A 22,988-nucleotide genomic window follows, 5' to 3' on the forward strand; every position below is an offset into this window, starting at 1 on the left:
TCCTCTGGGAGCCACATGGAGTCCCTTGATCCTAAATCTGAACCAGCAATTAAGTCACCATCAAGTATCCCTATACAGTTGACCCTAGAACAGCACAGAGGTTAAGAGTTGCCCACCCCCTGCACAGTCAAAAATCTGGGTACATTCAGCCCTCCATAGCCACAGTTCTGCACCCACAGATTCAACCAACCACAGATCGTGTAGTAGTGTAATGCGTAATTAGTGAAAAAAATCTGCATATAGGTGGACCATGCAGTTCAGACCTATGTTGTTCAAGGGTCCACTGTATTAGGTTCTATGGAGAAGACAAGAAAGAAAGAGGTATAATTGAATCATGAAAATGAGACATTCACACATGAATATAATTATTAAAATCAAATGGCAGTGTATCAGAGTTCTTCAAAGGTACAGAACCAGTAGGATAGATGATAGATAGATAGATAGATAAATAGACATAGATGAGAGAGAGAGAGAGAGAGAGAGAGAGAGATAATAGATAGATAATCTAAAGAGCTGTATTTCAAAATATTGGTTCTTGCAATTATGGGGGCTGGCGATTCTGACACCGTAGGGCAGACTCCAGAAACTCTTGGGCAAAAGTCGATGCTGCAACCTTGAGGCAGAATGTCTTCTTCCTCAGGGAAGAAGTTTTGCTTTTAAGACATTTCAACTGATTGGATAAGGCCCACTCACAACATCAAGAATAATCTACTTAGAGTCAAACTGTTTGCTCTGGAGAAAACGCCAAAGGGTGTGACTGAAGAACTTTTGCTGAAGATATTGGGTGTATGACACATGGATCCAATCAACCATCTCAGCATAAACAAGAAGCAGAGACACACTTATCCAGAAAAGATGCTTGGAGGGCGCTCTTATTGATGGCTTGGACACCACAGGAAACTGACAAGGTTTTAAGAATTTTATGCCATCAGAAACGTTGCCAGGGACTTCCCTGGCGGTCCAGTGATTAGGACTCTGTGCTTCCACTGAAGGGGGCATGGGTTGGATCCCCGGTCAGGGAACTAAGATCCCACGTGCCATGCGGGGCAGTCAAAAAAAAAAGAAAGAAACTTTTCCAGCCTGGACTGAGAGGCACAGAGATGGGACAAAATAAAGAAAGAATGACTCTGACAGCAGAGCCATGGATGCAAAGACCAGGGCTGACAATACCTCCTTGGGCTACGAGGGAGGGGCTGCTACCCCAGCTCACCCAGAGGACAGTGAGCTTGCTTCTTTCCAGAAAGATCCATGATCCCAAATGATGGAACAGTAAAATGTCCTTCAAGATCTAGGGAGGAGGTCTAGGGGAAGCTGACCCAGATTAGAATTTAGATTTTACTCTTAGTAATAGCAAGATTTTTTTCTTCTAGACCATTTGAATTATTATGTGACTGAATACAATGTATTTTCCTTAAAAATAATTAAAGTAATATATAAGATATATATTATTTATATTACATTTGGAGAAAATATAAATAAATATTAAAATATTAGTAATTGTAAAGACTAATTTTCTTCAGTTTTCTTAGTTTCATTTTCTAGAGTAAACTTCATTTTGTACTTAGAAAAAATTTTTATTTATAAGGCAAATGTTATATTATTATTTATATTACATTATTCAAGCTTTTTTGTGTGTCAGGTCCATTACAGTATTAGTGTGGAAAGAGCAGTGACGTGATACAAAAGACTTGATTTCTAGACTTATTGCTACTTCTCAATACTTAGACCTTGGGCAAGTCTCTGAAGTTCTCTCAGGCTACAGAGAATCTGTAATTCTCGGTATAAATGTCAGGAATGATTAATGCAAAAATAATTTTGACACAGTTATCAGTTTCACATACACAAGCAATATGCATTGAGTTTTTTTTTTATTAAATAGATGTTTTTTAGTGTGGAAACTGACACTGATATTACAAAACATACTTATATTGGACCATCATAAAGCAGCACTTTTATGGAGGATCTGTAAAAATCCCCAATAGACTATGAATATTCACATTTAAGTGAAATATCATCTGTGTATCTAAAACCATTTGAAAACATATTTTAAATTACTGAATGTAATGTTTGGTGAAAGATGTAATCAATAAATGCTGACATTTTTAACTGAAAAAGGAAAAATCAACTTATTGGCAAAGTTAACCACATCTACAAAATACCTTCACAGCAGCACCTGGTATTTGCACCTTGTGTTTGCATACTGAGTACTAGAGCCTAGCCTAGTTGGCAATTAAAACTAACCCTCACAGGCAGTATGTGCTAATTGCTGGATTACTGGCACGTGAAGATTGAAATATCAAGTGGATTTGATGGTAGAGTACAAAGCCATACACAGTACGCCTCTCCTAACCCCTGTCTCCTGCCCTGTCCACCCACCAGCCTGCCATGTTTCCTCATCCTGCATTGAAACTGCCTAAAGTGGCGTAAAAAATACAATATCTGCCATTTCCACTTTTCCTTTCACTGCTCTTCCCTCTGTTGCAAACTTTCCTTTTTAAATGCCAGCTTTTAGGAGTCAAGGCACAGATGCCTGTTGTCTTTCCCAGGCCATTATATTTCTAAGTATTTTTGTGTTCCTGTCATGTAAAGCTCTTCTCTCTCATTGAAAACTTGGATGGGGCTTCTAAGGATGGGGGGTGAAAAGAGACAGTGCCACTTACCATGCTGAGTCGCTTATTCCTTAACAGTGAAAGGACTGTTTCTATTAGATGATCAAAAGAATACCTTCTGTGACTTTGCAAACCTTGGGTTAAATGAGATTGCCCTCTGACCCTGTTTTACTTGGGAAGCATAGCCATAGCCTAACATTTAGCAGCCCTCTACCACAAGGCATCTTAAAATTTACTTCTAGTCTGTTCATAATTTGTTAAAGAGCCCCTTTTCTGCAGCTTGCGAATACAAAATGACATCTGTTTTCTTTCACACCATCTCTTTTCTTTTTTATTGAAATATAGTTGATTTACAATGTTGTGTTAGTTTCACGTATACAGCAAACTGATTCCGTTTTATAGCTATCTATCTATCTATCTATATTCTTTTTCAGATTCTTTTCCCTTATAAGTTATTACAAAATGTTGAGTACAGTTCCCTGTGCTATACAGTAGGTCCTTGTTGGTTATCTATTTTATATATAGTAGTGTGTGTCTGTTAATCCCAGACTCCTAACTTATCCCTCCCCCCCAACCTTTAGTAACCATAAGTTTGTTTTCTGTCTGTGGTTCTATTTCTGTTCTGTATATAAGTTCATTTGTATAATTTTTTTTAGATTCCACATAAAAGTGATATCATATGATATTTGTCTTTCTCTGTCTAGCTTACTTCACTTAGTATCACACCATTTCTTTTAAATGTTTACAGAAATTATGGTATGTGCATGCACACATGCGTTTATACACGTGATATTTCTGTGTGTCAGAATGTGGGCTTGTGTGTGTGTGTGTGTAAGATTTTTTGCAGACGTTGTGTCATCGATTTTCCAGATTACTGTCATCAAGATAAAATAAGAATTGCCATATTTAACCTTAGCAATAAAACTATGCCAAGACTTGCAATCTAGCTTTCTGGCTCTTACTACTAAGATTTCTGTCTTCACATTTATGTTTCCTGTTAGTTCCTATATCAATTTAGAAAAATGTAAAGGGTAGCTATTAAAAGATATCTGGAAAGTAAAATGAATTTGCTACTCTCAGCAGAAAGGACGTTCATTGTTTAGCTTTCTTCTCCTAAGCAATCATTTGTTTCTCAACTTGCAAGATGAATTTTGAAACAATGCCACATTATGCCACAAAATATTAATAGGTACAATTAATACATTGTTATATGTTTGATTCTGTCATTCTTCATTCCTTTCATGTCATTCTTCTTTTAATCTGCTGTGACAGTTCTGTAATGGAGCACCAGAAATATGACTTCAGGGCAAGCCATACTACTAATCATCAATATAGCGTTGTCGGTTGTCCAGCAGATACGTGTTCTCTTGCCAGCAGGGATGATACTCTGCAAAATTTCGACCCAGAGAAAATGCTTTCCAAAATTCGTTTACAAGCAAAAAAAATAATGGGATGCTAATTTCGATCATAACAGGGTTTTTCCTTTTTTTTCCTGCTGAGCAGGTCGTTGTTTCATTTTAACTGAAGGATACGGGACAGAATTGTTAGAGCAATCCAGTTATATAAGCTATAAGTATATGCAACATAAATGATGCCTTAGACCACGTTTCATTATTGGTTCTATAATTGTTCAGCTATAGTGGGATCTGCAGGCCACCTCTGTGTTGTATAGCAGTGGTCACTTTGGGGATCCTTGGCTTGAAGTAATACTACCCCAGTGAAATAATTAATGTATTCTATCAGCAACAGTAATATAAACAAATCTATTAAACAAACCAGTTATTCTTCCAAACTGGCACTTAGCAATGATTGTCACTGTGAAAAAACGTTAATAAATGCTTCCAGGATATCCAGTGGGGGCAAGCCAGCTGCCTTTAAAAATATTTGTACAGATCTCTATCAATTTATCTCTAGTAGCATATGCCAGTCCTGTTATCATGGAAAAGCCAATCCTCCCAGCTTGGTATAAATTCACAAGTTTGGAGCACTCAGCTCACTCTGCCTGATCCTGGAAAGTCATAATTATTTTTCCTTGATGGACTACATATTTTTGATGTACTATAAAATAGTTAAGGGTACGGCCTTCCTTGTTAATGGAAGGTGATCTATTCAATCTATGCATGGTGCATTATTTCTATTACTGCAAGCATTTCACAGAAAATCAGTATGGGCTATAAATATTTTATATTCAGTGTAAACAACAAAAACTGAAAACATCCACTTGAGGTATAGATGCTATGATTACGGGAAAAAATTCAGTTGTTTTGTTTTATCTTTTATTCATTTATTTATTTTCTTCGACATCTTTATTGGAGTATAATTGTGTTACATTGTGTTAGTTTCTGCTGTATAACAAAGCGAATCAGCTATACGTATAAATACACCCCCATTACCCTCCCTCTTGCGTCTCCTTCCCACCCTCCCTATCCCACCCCTCTAGGAGGTCACAAAGCACCCAGCTAATCTCCCTGTGCTATGTGGCTTCTTCCCACTATCTATTTTACGTTTGGTAGTATATGTCCATGCCACTCTCTCACTTCATCCCAGCTTACCCTTTCCCCTCCCTGTGTCCTCAAGTCCATTCTCTACATCAGCATCTTTATTCCTGTCCTGCCCTTAGGTTCTTCAAAACCATTTTTTTTTTTAGATTGCAAATATATGTGTTAGCATATGGTATTTCTTTTTCTCTTTCTGACTTACTTCACTCTGTATGACAAACTCTACGTCCATCCACCTCACTACAAATAACTCACTTTCATTTCATTATATGGCTGAGTAATATTCCATTGTATACATGTGCCACATCTTTATCCATTCATCTGTCGATGGACACTTAGGTTGCTTCCATGTCCTGGCTATTGTAGTTGCAATGAACATTGTGGTACATGACTCTTTTTGAATTATGGTTTTCTCAGGGTATATGCCCAGTAGTGGGATTGCTGGGTCGTATGGTAGTTCTAGCTTTCCTTTTTTAAGGAACCTCCATAGTGTTCTCCATAGTGGCTGTATCAATTTACATTCCCACCAACTGTACAAGAGGGTTCCCTTTTCTCCACACCCTCTCCAGCACTGATTGTTTGTACATTTTTTAGTGATGGCCATTCTGACCTGTGTAAGGTGATACATCACTGTACTTTTGATTTGCATTTCTCTAATGATTAGTGATGTTGAACATCTTTTCATGTCTTTGTGGGTAATCTATATATCTTCTTTGGAGAAATGTCTATTTAGGTCTTCTGCCCATTTTTGGATTGGGTTGTTTGTTTTTTTGATATTGAGCTGCATGAGCTGCTTGTGTATTTGGAACATTAATCCTTTGTCAGTTGCTTCGTTTGCAAATATTTTCTCCCATTCTGAGGGTTGTCTTTTCATCTTGTTTATGGTTTCCTTTGCTGTGCAAAAGCTTTGAAGTTTCATTAGGTCTGATTTCTTTATTTTTGTTTTTATTTCCATTTCTCTATGAGGTGGGTCAAAAAGGATATTGCTGTGATTTACATCATAGAGTATTCTGCCTATGTTTTCCTCTAAGAGTTTTATAGTGTCTAGCCTTACATTTAGGACGTTAATCCATTTTCAGTTTATTTTTGTGTATGGTGTTAGGGAGTGTTCTAATTTCATTCTTTTACATGTAACTGTCCAGTGTTCCCAGCACCACATATTAAAGAGGCGGTCTTTTCTCCATTGTATATTCTTGCCTCCTTTATCAAAGATAAGGTGACCATATGTGTGTGGGATTATCTCTGGGCTTTCTATCTTGTTCCATTGATCTATATTTCTGTTTTTGCACCAGTACCATATTGTCTTGCTTACTGTAGCTTTGTAGTATAGTCTGAAGTAAGGGAGTCTAATTTCTCCAGCTCCGCTTTGTTCCCTCAAGACTGCTTTGGCTATTCGGGGTGTTTTGTATCTCCATACACATTTTAATATTTTTTTTCTAGTTCTGTAAAAAATGCCATTGGTAATTTGATAGGGATTGCATTGAATCTGTAGATTGCTTTGGGTAGTATACTTATTTTCACATTATTGATTCTTCCAATCCAAGAACATGGTATATATCTCCATCTGTTGGTATCATCTTTAATTTCTTTCATCAGTGTCTTATTGTTTTCTGCAAACAGTTCTTTTGTCTCCCTAGGTAGGTTTATTAATCGGTATTTTATTCTTTTGGTTGCAATGGTAAATGGAACTGTTTCCGTACTTTCTCTTTCAGATTTTTCATCATTAGTGTATAGGAATGCCAGACATTTCTGTGCATTAATTTTGTATCCTGCAACTTTACCAAATTCATTGATTAGCTCTAGTAGTTTTCTGGTGGCATCATTAGGATTCTCTATGTATAGTATCATGTCATCTGCAAACAGTGACAGCTTTACTTCTTCTTTTCCAATTTGTATCCCTTTAATTTCTTTTTCTTCTCTGATTGCCATGGCTAGGACTTCCAAAACTATGTTGAATAATAGTGGCAAGAGTGGACATCCTTGTCTTGTTCCTGATCTTAGAGGAATGCTTTCAGTTTTTCACCATTGAGAATGATGTTTGCTGTGGGTTTGTCGTACATAGCCTTTATTATGTTCAGGTAGGTTCCCTCTATACCCACTTTCTGGAGAGTTTTTATCATAAATCGGTGTTGAATTTTGTCAAAAGCTTTTTCTGCATCTACTGAGATGATCATATGGTTTTTATTCTTCAATTTGTTAATATGGTGTATCGCATTGATTGATTTGTGTATATTGAAGAATCCTTGCATCCCTGGGATAAATCCCACTTGATCATGGTGTCTGATCCTTTTAATGTGTTGTTGGATTCTGTTTGCTAGTATTTTGTTGAGGATTTTTTCATCTATATTCTTCAGTGATATTGGTCTGTAATTTTCTTTTTTTGTAGTATCTTTGTCTGGTGTTGGTATCAGGGTGCTGGTGGCCTCATAGAATGAGTTTGGGAGTGTTCTTCCTCTGCAATTTTTTGGAAGAGTTTGAGAAGGATGGGTGTTAGCTCTTCTCTAAATGTTTGATAGAATTCACCTGTGAAGCCCTCTGGTCCTGGACTTTTGTTTCTTGGAAGATTTTTAATCACAGTTTCAGTTTCATTACTTGTGATTGGTCTGTTCATGTTTTCTTTTTCTTCCTGGTTCAGCCTTGGAAGGTTATACCTTTCTAAGAATTTGTCCATTTCTTCCAGGTTGTCCATTTTATTGGCATAGAGTTGCTTATAGCAGTCTCCTAGGATGCTTTGTATTTCTGCGGTGTCTGTTGTAACTTCTCCTTTTTCATTTCTAATTTTATTGATTTGAGCCCCCTTCTTTTTCGTGATGAGTCTGGCTAATGGTTTATCTATTTTGTTTAGCTTCTCAAAGAACCAGCTTTTAGTTTAATTGATCTTTGCTATTGTTTTCTTTGTTTCTATTTCATTTATTTCCACTCTGATCTTTATGATTTCTTTCCTTCTGCTAACTAGGTTTTGTTTGTTGTTCATTCTGTAGTTCCCTTAGGTGTTAGGTTGAATTGTTTATTTTAGACTTTTCTTGTTTCTTGACGTAGGCTTGTATAGCTATAAACTTCCCTCTTAGAAGAGCTTTTCCTGCATCCCATAGGTTTTGGATTGTCGTGTTTTCATTTTCTTTTTTCTCTAGGTATTTTTGATTTCCTCTTTGATTTCTTCAGTGATCTCTTGGTTATTTAGTAACGTATTGTTTAGCCTCCATTTGTTTGTGTTCTTTACATTTTTTCCCTGTAATTCAATTCTAATCTCATAGTGTTGTGTTCAGAAAAGATGCTTGATATGATTTCAGTTTTCTCAAATTTACTTAGGCTTGATTTGTGACCTAAGATGTGATTTACCCTGGAGAATGTTCCATGAGCACTTGAGAAGAAAGTGTAATCTGCTGTTTTTGTATGGAATGTCTTATGAATATCAGTTAAATCTATCTGGTCTATTGTGTCATTTAAAGCTTCTGTTTCCTTATTAATTTTCTGTCTGGATGATCTCCATTGGTGTAAGTGAGGTGTTAAAGTACCCCACTATTATTGTGTTACTGTCAGTTTCCTCTTTTAGAGCTGTTAGCAGTTGCCTTGTGTATTGAGGTGCTCCTATGTTGGTTGCATATATATTTATAATTGTTATATCTTCTTCTTGGATCAATCCCTTGATCATTATGTAGTGTCCTTCCTTGTCTCTTGTAACATTCTTTATTTTAAAGTGTACTTATTTCCGATATGAGTATTGCTACCCCAGCTTTCTTGTGATTTCCATTTGCATGGAATATCTTTTTCCATCCCCTCACTTTCAGTCTGTATGTATCCCTAGGTCTGAACTGGGTCTCTTGTTGACAGCATATATATGGGTCTTGTTTCTATGTCCATTCAGCAAGCCTGGTTCTTTTGGTTGGAGCATTTAATCCATTCATGTTTAAGGTAATTATCGATATGTATGTTCCTGTTACCATTTTCTTAATTGTTTGGGGTTTCTTTTTGTAGGTCCTTTTCTTCTCTTGTGCTTTCCACTTAGAGAAGTTCCTTTAGCATTTGTTGTAGAGCTGGTTTGGCGGTGCTGAATTCTCTTAGCTTTTGCTTGTCTGTAAAGCTTTTGATTTCTTCATCGAATCTGAATGAGATTCTTGCCGGGTAGAGTAATCTTGGTTGTAGGTTCTTCCTTTTCATCACTTTATCATGCCACTCCCTTCTGGCTTGTAGAATTTCTGCTGAGAAATCAGCTGTTAACCTTATGGGAGTTCCCTTGTATGTTATTTGTCGTTTTTCCCTTGCTGCTTTCAGTAATTTTTCTTTGTCTTTAATTTGTCCCAAGTTTATTATTATGTGTCTCAGCGTGTTTCTCCTTGGGTTTATACTGTATGGGACTCTCTGTGCTTCCTGCACTTGGGTGGCTATTTACTTTCCCATGTTAAGGAAGTTTTTGACTATAATCTCTTCCAATATTTTTCTCAGGTCCTTTCTCTCTCTCTTCTCCTTCTGGGACCCCTATAATGCAAATGTTGTTGCATTTAATGTTGTCCCAGAGGTCTCTTAGGCTGTCTTCATTTCTTTTCATTCATTTTTCTTTATTCTGTTCCGCAGCAGTGAATTCCACTGTTCTGTCTTCCAGGTCACTTATCCATTCTTCTGCCTCAGTTATTCTGCTATTGATTCCTTCTAGTGTATTTTTCATTTCGGTTATTGTATTGTTCATCTCTGTTTGTTTGTTCTTTAATTCTTCTAGGTCTTTGTTAAACATTTCTTGCATGTTCTCAATCTTTGCCTCCATTCTTTTTCTGAGGTCCTGGATCATCTTCACTATCAGTATTCTGAATTCTTTTTCTGGAATGTTGCCTATCTCCACTTCATTTAGTTGTTTTTCTGGGATTTTATCTTGTTTCTTCATCTGATATAGCCCTCTGCCTTTTCATCTTGTCTATGTTTCTGTGAATGTGGTTTTTGTTCCACAGGCTGCAGAATTGTAGTTCTTCTTGCTTCTGCTGTCTGCCCTCTGTCCTCAATTCTTTTCATTCTTTTTTCTTTATTCTGCTCTGCGGTAGTTATTTCCACTATTTTATCTTCCAGGTCACTTATCCATTCTTCTGCCTCAGTTATTCTGCTATTAATTCCTTCTAGAGAATTTTTAATTTCATTGATTGTGTTGTTCATCATTGGTTGTTTGCTCTATAGTTCTTCTATGTCCTTGTTAAAAGTTTCTTGTATTTTCTCCATTGTATTTCCAAGATTTTGGATCATCTCTACTGTCATTACTCTGAATTCTTTTTCAGGTAGACTGCCTATTTCCTCTTCATTTGTTAAGTCTGGTGGGTTTGTACCTTGCTCCTTCATCTGCTGTGTGTTTCTCTGTCTTCCCATTTTGCTTAACTTACTGTGTTTGGGGTCTCCTTTTCACAGGCTGCAGGTTCACAGTTCCCGTTGTTTTTGGTGTCTGCCCCCAGTGGGTAAGGTTGGTTTAGTGGGTTGTGTAGGCTTTGTAGTGGAGGGGACTGGTGCCTGTGTTCTGGTGGATGAGGCTGGATCTTGTCCCTCTGGTGGGCAGGACCAAGTCCAGTGGTGTGTTTTGATGTGTCTGTGAACTTATTATGATTTTACGCAGCCTGTCTGATAATCGGTGGGTTTGTGTTCCTGTCTTTCTAGTTGTTTGGCATAGCTTGCCCAACACTGGAGCTTGCTGGTCATTGGGTGGAGCTGGGTCTTAACGTTGAGACGGAGATCTCTGGGAGAGCTCTGGCTGTTTGATATTACGTGGGGCCACGAGGTCTCTGGTGTTCCAGTGTCCTGAACTCTGCTCTCCCACCTCAGAGGCTCAGGCCTGACACCTGGCCGGAGCACCAAGACCCTGTCAGCCACATGGCTTAGAAGAAAAGGGAGGGAAAAAAAAGAAAGAGAGGGGAAAAAAATTGTTTTTAATTAAATAAAATAAAGTTATTAAAATAAAAAGTTAAAAATATATTATTAAAATAAAAAATGAAAGTAATAAAAAAAAAAGAGAGCAACCAAACCAATAAGCAAATCCACCAATGACAACAAGTACTAAAATCTAAACGAAGACAAACATATAAATCAGAAACTAGTCAGTCACATACAGCAAACCCCAAGTCTATAGTTGGTCCCAAAGTCCACCGCCTCAATTCTGGGATGAGTCATTGTCTATTCAGGTATTCCAGAGATGCAGCGTACATCACATTGATTGTGGAGATTTAATCCTCTGCTCCTGAGGCTGCTGGGAGCGATTTCCCTTTCTCTTCATTGTTCCCACAGCTCCCAGGGGCTCAGCTTTGGATTTGGCCCCACCTCTGCGTGTAGGTCGCCCTCTGGCATCTGTTCTTTGCCCAGACAGGAGGGGGTTAAAGAAGCGCCTGTTTAGGGGGTTCTGGCTCACTCAGGCCGGGGGTGGGGGGGGAGGGAGGGGTATGGATGCGGGGCGAGCCTGCGGCAGCAGAGGCCAGCATAACATTACAACAGCCTGAGGCACGCCACGTGTTCTCCCCCTAGACGTTGTCCCTGGATCCCTGGCAGTGGCGGCTGCACAGGCTCCCGGGAGGGGAGGTGTGGGGAGTGACCTGTGCTCGCACACAGGCTTCTTGGTGGCGGCAGCAGCAGCCTTAGCGTCTCATGCCTGTCTCTTTGGTCTGCACTGATATCCGCAGCTCACGCCCGTCTCTGAAGCTCATTTAGGCGGTGGTCTGAATCCTCTCTCCTCGTGCACCCTGAAACAATGGTCTCTTGCCTCTTAGGCAGTTCCAGACTTTTTCCCGGACTCCCTCCCAGCTAGCCGTGGTGCACTAGCCCCTTCAGACTGTGTTGACGCTGCCAACCCCAGTCCTCTCCCTGGGATCTAAGCTCAGAAGCCCGAGCCTCAGCTCCCAACCCCCACCCACCCCGGCGGGTGAGCAGAGAGGCCTCTCGGGCTGGTGAGTGCCGGTCGGCACCGGTCTTCTGTGCGGGAATCTCTCCGCTTTGCCCTCCGCACCCCTGTTGCTGTGCTCTCCTCCTCTGCGCCGAAGCTTCCCCGCCCCGCCACCTGCTGTCTCCGCCCAAGAAGGGGCTTCCTAGGGTGTGGAAACCTTTCCTCCTTCACAGCTCCCTCCCACTGGTGCAGGTCCCGTCCCTATTCTTTTGTCTCTGTTTTTTCTTTTGCCCTACCCAGGTACGTGGGGACTTTCTTGCCTTTTGGGAGGTCTGAGGTCTTCTGCTAATGTTCAGTAGGTTTTCTGTAGGAGTTGTTCCACGTGTAGATGTATTTCTGATGTAATTGTGATGAGAAGGGTGATCTCCATGTCTTACTCCTCCATCATCTTGAAAGTCCTCTCTACCTTTCATTTAGAGCATTCATCAGTTCTTGTGAAAATCATAGACATTAGTCAGATTTGTTGCCTGTTAGCATATCTTCACACACCTATAAACATGAAGACAAACATACATTATTTCAAAATATTGTTATTTACCCAGAACATACTTGGTTCATTATCAAGAAGCATTAATATATATTGTAATAATTATATAGAGTAATAGAAAAGTGTTACACCACAGTTATGGCAAAGGTCTGACTGTCCTAGAACCCAAAAAATAACTATTGTTACCTTCAACGGCTCTTAGGAGGTTTAAGGCTGAAACACAAAGTCCGCTAAGGTTGCCATCCCCAAGCACAAGACCTCCAAGTAAGGAATTTAGCACTGACTGAAACTTGGAGCCTGTTTATTGTTAAAAGAAATGGACATGTACTTTAAATTATAAGATAAATAAGGTCTGAGCATCTAACGTATAGCATGGTGACTGTAATTGATAATACTGTATTGTATAATTGAAATTTACTAAGAACCCTATCTTAAGGATTCTCACCCAAAAAAAGAAAAGAAAAAAGGTAGCTATGTGAAGGGATGGATGTGATACTTAAATTACTTGATGGTAGGAATCCTCTCACAATGTAAGCATATATGAAATCATCGTGTTGTACAGTTTAAATATATTACTATTTCATTTGTCAATTATACCTCAATAAAGTTGGAAAAGAAAATAAAAAATGAGTGTTTCACTAGGAAAAATATAACTGTTGTCTTACATTGTGGTAAAGGGTTATAAATTGAAATGCTTGAGAGTTCCTGACATTTAAAAAAAATCAATCCTAAACCAAGTGCCGCTGAATTAAATGTAAATTAAACTAAGCTTATAATAACAAAAATGTACAAGCCTTGTGAAAATTCTGAAAGCAAAACTTAAAAAAAAAAATCTTCCCTACTTAAGCCAGAGATTAACATCAACAGTGATTAAGTCACGCTGCTAGCATGTACCCTTGAGATGAAGTAATGAAAACGGCACCTTACTTCTGTATTCTTCCTCCCCAAGGCCCAGTCTAATCATGAGAAAAACATCAGACAAACTCTAATTGAAAGGCATTCTACAGAATGCCTAACCAGTGCTCTCTGAAACATTCAAGGTCATCAAAAACAAGGAATGACCAAGAAATGGTCACAGCCAAGACAAGCCTCAAAATTCATGATGACCAAATGTCATGTGGGACCCTAGATGGCATCCTGGAGCAGCTAAAGGACATTAAGGAAAAACTAAGGAAATCTGAATAAAGTATGGACTTTAGTTAGTAATAACGTATAAGCATTGGATCATTAGTTGTGACAAGTGTAATATGTAAGATGTTAACAATATAGGAAACTGGGTACAGGGTATTTGGTAACTCTTTGTACCACACAACTTTTCTGTAAACTAAAACTATTCTAAAATAAAATGTTTATTGAAAAATACATAACAAATACAGTTGAAAAAAAAGATCTTCTGGTATAGTATTTGCAAAGGGAGATGCTTTTTAGTTTATAAATTATTTCCATAATTCGTCACAGTTCTCACATCTGCTACTATAAAATTCATTGCATCCTCTCTGCCTCTTGGAAAAAAATGCATTTAATTATCAGTGAAATTCAACTCCAGCCTGTTATGATGAATGATTTGAACCTGTCAGCTCCTTTTCCCCCCTAAAAACAAAAGAACTGAAATGAAATACAGTCTTCTTCCTCTATTTCCTTCCTTCCACCTGCTTCATTTAATTGATGAGGGTTTGAGGTTTTATTAATCTTTTTGAGCTCCTCTCTAAGATGCAGAAAAAGCTAATATGATATCATTGTATCTAGCTAATGTGTGTGCTTTGTGAAATTGATACACCCTGCCAAGACATAAATTACTTAAGCTTTGATAAATGTGTTGAAATCAGGGAATGTTCAAACAGATAAAACACAGCAATTCCTCTTTTTCTCCCTTTTTTAAACTCCATTTTGTGCATGCCGTTAAACGTTTTTGCATTATTATTGTAATATGGTGGGACAAAAGATAGCAGTGATACTGATATTAGCATAGGAAGCCCCAGCAAGTACAAAAGTAATGGGGGATACAGCCTTGTGTTTTGCAGATAACATCTAACAACCTTGCCTTGGACAGAGTGGTTTGCCCACAGGCTCAGAACCACCTACGGTCCTCTCCCAGCAGGCTGTATCACCGAAATTGTCTATATAGGAATGAGGGCACCTGCCAGACAAATTGTACTTTCAGATCCTTTGCTGACTCATTTCGTAGGTTGGAATAAAAGATCCACAAACACATTTTGTTGGCAAAAAGAGCTCACCTGTCCCTGTGATATGGGTATGACTCAGATGTCATCGAGACTGGAAACACGAGGCAGCATTTGATTGATGCTCTGGGGTTGAGAAGGTCAATTTCTACTCGTTAATGTATCATATGGCACTGAACAAGTTGCTTGATGAACCACTAATCAGTTTCCTGGAGACCGGAGAATCCATATAATCCTTTGAAAACAATTCTTGGATAGGAGGCATGGGACTACACTTTGGACCACGCAAGAGCCAGCAGTCACTGAACGCCTTTTGCAAGAGATTGGGCTCAGTAATTTCTATCCATTCTTTTTCTTTTTTTTTGGCTGCGTCAGGTCTTAGTTGCAGCACGTGGGATCTTTGTTGAGGCCTGCAGAATCTTTCCTTGCAGCACGGGCTCTGTAGTTTGCGGCACGCAGGCTCTCTCATTGAGGCATGCAAGCTCAGTAGTTGTGGCACGAGGGCTTAGTTAGTTGCCCCACATCACGTGGGATCCTACTTCCCCAACCAGGGATAGAATCTGCATCCCCTGCAGCAGAAGGCAGATTCTTTACCACTGGACCACCAGGGAAGTCTCCATCCGTTCTTTTATTTAGTCCTTACAATCAACTGGCAAAGGACATGAAGGTGAGAAAATTGGGGCTCACATCAAATACTTCAAGCTAAGGGGGTGATGAGGTCATCAGGCACCAAACCCTATGCTTTTTCCACCATGCTGCTTTCATATTGGGAGTTTATGGATGAGTGCAGGCAGGGTTGTGGTTGATCCAAACCCCAGTCATCCCTGGTTAGGTCTTTTGAGGTGAAGCATGAGCCCTGGGGACTTTGGTCTCACAACTGTCTTTGTAGACCTGTTTAGGAGAGGGTGCCCTCTCAGCAGTGATGCATGCCTTTAAGAATATGTTCCAGGGAGAAGGCTGAACAAGTTACACCAAAGGGAGAGGAAGTTGGGAGAGGAGGTACAATTGTTGGCTTTTTAAGACAACTAGAAATATACTTACCCTTTTAATTATACTCTTCTACCAATACATCATCATCCAATAGTTTTTTTAAATTTGGGTTTAGATTTGGAAATCAGTACTTGTAAGAACCGTCCATGCATTTTAGAGTAAAAAACAGATGAAGTTATACACAGCTTTTCTCACCTTGTTTAATGTTATCAAAGCAAATGACAAATGTGATGGTCTAGGGCAAAGCAAAAAAACTAAAAGATACATCCATCTACTTTTTTTGTCTAAGGAACTGTCAGTGACTGTTTTTCATTGGAACAGAGAACAATTATAGATCTGTGCTTAATAGTTAAATTTTATTATTTTTATATAGGCCAACCTTAAAATCAAGGGCTCCTTGAGCAGGTTTGAACCTGAAGAGTATTCTGTTAGAATATATTTTTTAGGAATCAAATTTCATTTTAAATTCTCATCTGGAGAATCTTTTCTGAAGAATTGAAGAGCCTTTCTAAAAGCAAATAATCATATCTAATGTATCTGTTTGATAAGCTTAGGTGTTTTTTTTTTTTTACACTCATATTTCTTTAGGATGAGTCACATATGTTTGGGTCAAGTTGCTACACCATGTTACTACAAAGAAAATCTTCAGTTTTTTTAAAAGTCAATAAATGACTTTTTGAGTAATTATTATTGTCTAATCTCAGAACCATCACATCAGAAGTCCAAGGGATAAGAGAAGGATCTCATAATGTCTATCTCATAAGGGGGCCCATCATGTATTCTAAAATACGCTAATACCAGTTAACTTAAGACTCTACATGATTGAAGACTTCTTGTTGAACAATGGGTTCAATGTTGGTAGGTTTTCAATAACAGAAAAGGAAGGAGAAAAATAAGGCAAAGGACTAAATCAAGAAAAATGATCCAGGCAGAAAAAACTCAGGAAAATGTGTAATGTAAAACAAACATTTTAAGGAAAAAAAAGAGCATCTTTCTCTTGGTAGTGAAGAGTGTTGTCATACTTGTAAGTGAAAAAAATATTTTTGAACGGAAAATGGATCTTAATTCTGCTAATAAAGTATTCATCAGGAGCATGGTGTGTAAAAGTAAGAATTAAGATTTGGGGGGGTTTTTTGAAAAAGCAAGCTAAAGGGAAATTTACCCTATGAAAGAGAGAAAGAAAGGCAGGAGCGAGGGAAGAAGTGAGGAAGTTGTACAAATAGGGGAGTTGAGATCAGGAAGTAAAGGAGAAGCTTGAGTACCAGTGATTCTCAGGAAAGGTAGTTGTGACTGTCAGCAATGACCAAGCAAGGCACATCTCGTGAAATACTGGAAACAGGCAAAACAATAGATAATAGACAGCAAGAATCATAATCAGAGAGAAGAGAAATTGGACCTTGATCAGCAAGGGGTTTCTTATCTGCCCATGTGTCCTTGAATGTCTCCCTGGAGAGAGAACAGGACAAGTCACTTGGACCAGGTTGCATCAGTTCCCAGGAAACTCAAGTCATATCTGGAGCCTGTACTGACCTTCATGAGCTGTATGACCAGTTGATCTGAATGAGGTTTTGTGCACATTATAATTAAGAGTGTTCAAAGACAGAAAGCTAGTTACAGTATCAGAAATACCCAGAGTATTTTGAGCCAGAAATCCTGAGCAATGATACCTCTTTTCCTGGTGAATATGCCAGCCCTTTAACGCCAGGAGAGAGAAAGAAGCATCAACTCAGGATGTGTAAGCCCCTAAGAAGAGGTAGTACGGATTTAGGTTTCCAAAACAGTAAGAACATGCAGCATGCAGTTTGACAAACCTCCGTAATTTAAGTAAAGAGAAAAGAATTTCTAAAAATACCAGGCCTGAGTGGGGGAAAGCCTTCGGGAAATTAATCAAAGAGACCAATACATTATTATGTGCTCCCTCCCCACCAAAGCAAAAAAAGGAAAAATCTACACATATATTTAAGTCCTTGGACTCCTCCTCTAAAGTGTTTGGGTACAAGCTATAGATGAAAACACTTCTCACAAAACTCTATTAGAACTTAAAACTTTTATGAATATATAAAATGTAACCTCATATTATTAAACTCTACCATGTAGTCAGGTGCAATATTAATAATTCAAGCTTTTTTTTTCAAAATTGTATTGAAATCAATAATTTTTGTAACAGTCTGAGACTGGTTTTACCAGGTGCTTTGCCAAGTTTGAAATGGTTGGGGAAACTACATAAACACAGCCCCACTTCTTCCTCATCCTTTTCATCTTGCTGACACTTTTCCAGAGAATCATTACCAGAGTGCTTTGTGCCGTTCGAGATAAGAGGCTATCTGTGTTTCCACTAGAAACCTCTATTTTCCAGACTTTATAACTCATCCGTAAATATTCACTCCAGGCAACAGTTTCATATATTATGATTCTGTCCCTCAAAATTCATACTGACTTAGCTAAGTGATTTTTAGAAATCATGAGGACTCTTACACTACAAAAAGAATAATGAAAATCAAATGCAAATAAAGTGCTGTGTTTCAGTGGGTATGATTTGAGTCAAAATACTGTGGAATCCATAAAACACATGCACATGGCTCTTTCCTGGCAATCCTATCTTTCAGGGTATTATTCAGTTGTAACAAAATTTAATTTATCAACAATAGGTCTATTAATTAATTCAAAATGTACATTTCCAATTTATTTCTGTTTCTATAAAGGCAGCTAAATTTGAAATTATATTTTTTCAACTAAAACTTTTGTAGAACTTCCTATTCACACTACTTTTCGTTACAGAATTTGAAGTCAAATTATATCAGAAGTTATGAAATTATATGACATAAGCTTTGATTACAATAATACCCTTGGTACGTGCAATAATATTTTAAGTCTTATCAATATCTTATATTCAGGTGGTTTCTAGCTCCATGGTAGAAACCTCAGCATTCTAGAGTTGTTTTCTACCTGAAAAAAAAGATCTTACAAATTTAATGTTTTTATGAAATAAGAGACCAAAATATACTATTTCCCCCAGTCTGGGAAGATAGAATTGTAAAGATTAGGGAACAGAGACTAAAACCACATCAACGCATTAAAATGAAATACAATCAACCCTTGATATCCATGGGGGATCGGTTTCAGGATCCCCTTGGATACCAAAATCCAGGGATGTTTAAGTCCCTTACATAAAATAGTTTAGTATTTGCATGTAACCTATGCACCTCCTCTTGTGTATTTTAAATCATCTCTAGATTACTTATAACACCTAATACAATGTAAATAGTTGCATAGTTGCCAGAGTATGACAAATTCAAGTTTTGCTTTTTGGAAATCTCTGGTTGGGGGCGGGCGTGTTGGAGGGGGTTTTCATTTGTTTTTAACTTAATTCAGTGTTGGTCAAATCCACTGGATTCAGAACCTGCATATACAAAGAGCCAACTGTACTCTCTTCTTGATCTCATCATTTCCGTTTTCGTACTCATGGATTTACATTGCTTGAATTAAATGGTCATCTTGTTACACTGTGGAGCCCAGCTGTGTGTGTGAAATGCTATTTAGCAGGAACTGAAATAAATTACAAGAATTAACCTGGTGGGGCTTCCCTGGTGGCGCAGTGGTTGAGAGTCCGCCTGCCGATGCAGGGGACACGGGTTCCCACACATGTGGGAAGATCCCACATGCCACGGAGCACCTAGGACCGTGAGCCATGGCCGCTGAGCCTGCGCGTCCGGAGCCTGTGCTCCGCAACGGGAGAGGCCACAACAGTGAGAGGTCCGCGTACCGCAAAAAAAAAAAAAAAAAAAAAAAAAAGGCACTCAAAGCCTAACCTAAAGTGTGTTTCTCTTTCTTCTTTTCGAACAGCTATTTTGTGACAGTAAAAAGGTGGTGCATGCCACAGAAGGGCTGGATTGGGAAGACAAAGATGCTGCCGGGACACTGGTGGGAAACGTGGTACACTCAAGGATCATCAATCCTCTGCGTCTGTTTGTTAAACAGTCTCCAGTCCCCAAGCCCGGGCACTTGGCGTATGCGGACAGCTTGGAGAACTTTTGGGATTGGCTGGCCAATATCACGGAGGTTCAGGAGCCCTTGGCAAGAACTAAACGGAGGCCAATAGTGAAAACGGGAAAATTTAAGAAAATGTTTGGATGGGGCGACTTCCATTCCAACATTAAAACTGTTAAGCTCAACCTCCTTATCACGGGGAAGATCGTTGACCATGGAAATGGAACCTTCAGTGTTTATTTCCGACATAATTCCACAGGCCTGGGCAATGTTTCAGTGAGTTTGGTACCCCCCTCCAAAGTGGTGGAATTTGAAGTTTCCCCACAGTCTACCTTGGAGACCAAGGAATCCAAATCTTTCAATTGTCGCATTGAGTATGAAAAAACAGATCGGGCGAAGAAGACTGCCCTGTGCAACTTCGACCCGTCCAAGATCTGCTACCAGGAGCAGACTCAGAGCCACGTTTCCTGGTTGTGTTCCAAGCCCTTCAAGGTCATTTGCATCTACATTGCCTTTTACAGTGTTGATTATAAACTTGTGCAGAAGGTCTGTCCTGACTACAATTACCATAGTGAGACTCCATACTTATCTTCTGGCTGAATCTTTCAACAGCCAATAGAAAGGAAGGACAAAGATATATTCAATTAGAATGACCAAGAACCAAGCCCAGCTCTTCGTGGTAAAGGATCCCTTTTGTTTCTGGCAGTGAATCTTCATTCCCTATAAGGTTTTCAAACTTAAAAGAAAAAGAAACATCTTTAAATGTGAATTGTGCTTGTTTCGATCATAAGTACCTGAATCTAAAGAGTAAAACTGTGTATGAAGCCATCGCTCTCACATAGGATGGCTAAGTCCTCCAGGTATTGTTGTTTCTCTAAGAGTCGATGGTAGCAACATGTAACAGGAAAGAACCGAATTATGCATGTGATAAACATTGCTCTTGAAGTGAGCCTGCCTTTGAAGTATGTTTTGGAAGATTACCTTAAAAATAGCAGATGCAGTAAAGCAACTGAAAAGATTGTATTGGGCAGATGAATCGCATTTCTGACACTGAATTCTTTTTTTATTGCTGTCTTTTCTCCCACATCTGTGCTGTCACTGATATGAGAGATGAAGGGGTAAAATTTGTTTCCAAACTCATGTGTGCAGGTACAGTGCCACAGTGATTGAGTGGAGTGGGATTTAAACACTTAGCCCTGGTTTGGTCACCAGCCTCAGGATTCTCATGCGAGTAGTAACATTAGTGTATTAAGAAAGCAAATCTGGATATATTGTAAGTCAGTTCAACAATAATGATGATCAGGATGTTTTTAGATTGTTTTGTCAAATTCAGTGCTGTGAGGTGGTCAAAAATATCATAAATCTGTATTCACCCTTTAACCTCATTCTATTCATTTGGTAGTATGATTTTTATATACAGGTGTAGAACAACTCTTGAATTGAGAGCAAGTGATTGTTTCCTAGGCTAGAATGGGAAAGAAATTGGAATTGGAAGGAGGAAATTCTGGGATGATCTATTCATTATTTCTAGCCTCTTAGATTAAGTTCTCCTTGCATTTAATTATTTACATGAGGGATCAAATTGTGGAAATAAAGAGTATATTTAAACATTGCTAATTATTATTAAGTGTTAATAACCAAGATGCATGATTCACCAGTCTTTTGAGATGACTTCCTAATAATGTTGCTTCACAACCCTGTCCTCCTCATCTTCTCTGAGGGGGCCGACGGTCATCCTGTGTCGTAGAACTGGATGGTCTTCGAATTAGCACAGAAAGACAGTCTGGCTGACCAGTACCAAGGTTTCTAGAACCTGTAAGACTCATGGAATGGTTACTCTTTTTTACGATAGACGTTAACTTTTTTCCCCCTTCTTACCTGAAAAATATCAGTTAAAGTAAAACATTAAATTGAGGACTAAAGGAAGACCAGTCCTAACCAACAAAAATGCTCTTACTACATTGTTCAAAAAGCCAGCAGCACTCATCTCTATTTTGCATCTCCATTCCTTTCCTTTTCTTGGTGATATCTGCACAGTGTTTGGTTTTTGTCTTTTGTAAAAATTGTACTAGACTTAGTGTGTGGTAGTACAGGCTTGAAATTTTTGCTCTGAGTTCATCGGGCGCTTTTGTAATTTTGTGGTTGGTGTGAAATATTTTGAGACATCTTCTTATTTTCACGTAGAAACAAGATTAAAATACTATTTATTGTAAAATATGTGGGAACCATCTATGTATATAAACTTAGAATTTTCTGTGTACAGAGAAAGTATGTGTACACATTTCTATGTAAATAAAAAGAATTTGCTAAATCTGTCACATGGCTTCAGGGTTGTTGTTGTTTTTTAAGACTGTTCTTGTATCTTTTCCTCACAGTGGTTTAATGTGTGTGCTCGTGCGTGTGTGTGTGTGTGTGTGTGTGTGTGTGTTTTATCAACTGAGCATTAAGATTTTCCATATGTTCATATTAAACAGAACAGCTGGGCTATGGAGATTTTAAAGTAGAGTAAAAGAATAACTCATATAAACCACTTGACACATAGCTTGGCATCTAGTAAGAATTCTGTAAGTGTGAGCTGCCATTATGATTATTATAATTATTATTACAAATGAAATGTGATTTAAAACTATCTGATGTTCAAAAGTTGAGTGGTATAAACATTATATGCATGCCAAAAAAAAAGCTAAATCAGTCTACACGATTCTTAGATTTTAGCAGGATCTGTGGAATTAAAAAAAAAGAAAGAAAGAAAGTTCCCCAGGCATATTTTTTAATTGGCATAGAAAATATGCCACATATATTTTTTAGTCATAATTTCATTTCAAAGCCTACATCATCGCCATTAATGGTACTTGGCACAATACAAATCAGATCCCATTTAAACATGCAAATGCACACATTTCCACAAAACCATTTTTGCCTTTGAGTACTTCAATTGAGGAAAAGGACATTCATGTAAGCTAATTTTATACCCAATCACAAATTGTTCAAAATGTAAAGGAGAAGACCCTTTTAAAAATGAAAATCAAACTGATAGATGAACACCTGAAAACAATAAAATGTGTGTCAATTATGCCTCAATAAAAAAATTAATTTAAAAAATAAAAAAGCACTAGCAGAAATTTAATCTTCAAGGAGGTGTTAGTTATCTTCTCAGGATCTCTCTAGGCCAGCTGTTTACGAGAAAGCAAACGAGTTTGAAGACCTTTTCACCCCTCAGCAGAAACAATCTTGTTACTCATCACCACACAGAATCAGAAAAGAGGTCATATTTCCATGACTCTGGACAATGTGATCATATCAGCTACAGGGTCTGTAAAATCTGGGGAAGGGAAA

General features: G+C 38.3%; 1 protein-coding gene across 1 annotated transcript in view; it reads left to right on the forward strand.

Moving 5' to 3' along the window:
• The window catches only part of NXPH2 (neurexophilin 2), a 109,413-nt gene extending 87,451 nt beyond the window's left edge, over positions 1–21,962 (forward strand). Inside the window, exon 2 of the mRNA XM_060015717.1 lies at positions 19,509–21,962. Coding sequence (XP_059871700.1) covers positions 19,509–20,252 — 744 coding nt within the window. The 3' untranslated portion in view covers positions 20,253–21,962. The remainder of the gene's footprint in view (positions 1–19,508) is intronic.
• Positions 21,963–22,988: the final 1,026 nt, after the last annotated feature.

Source organism: Delphinus delphis, chromosome 7 (genome assembly GCF_949987515.2).
Source record: "Delphinus delphis chromosome 7, mDelDel1.2, whole genome shotgun sequence".
NCBI lineage: Eukaryota > Metazoa > Chordata > Mammalia > Artiodactyla > Delphinidae > Delphinus > Delphinus delphis.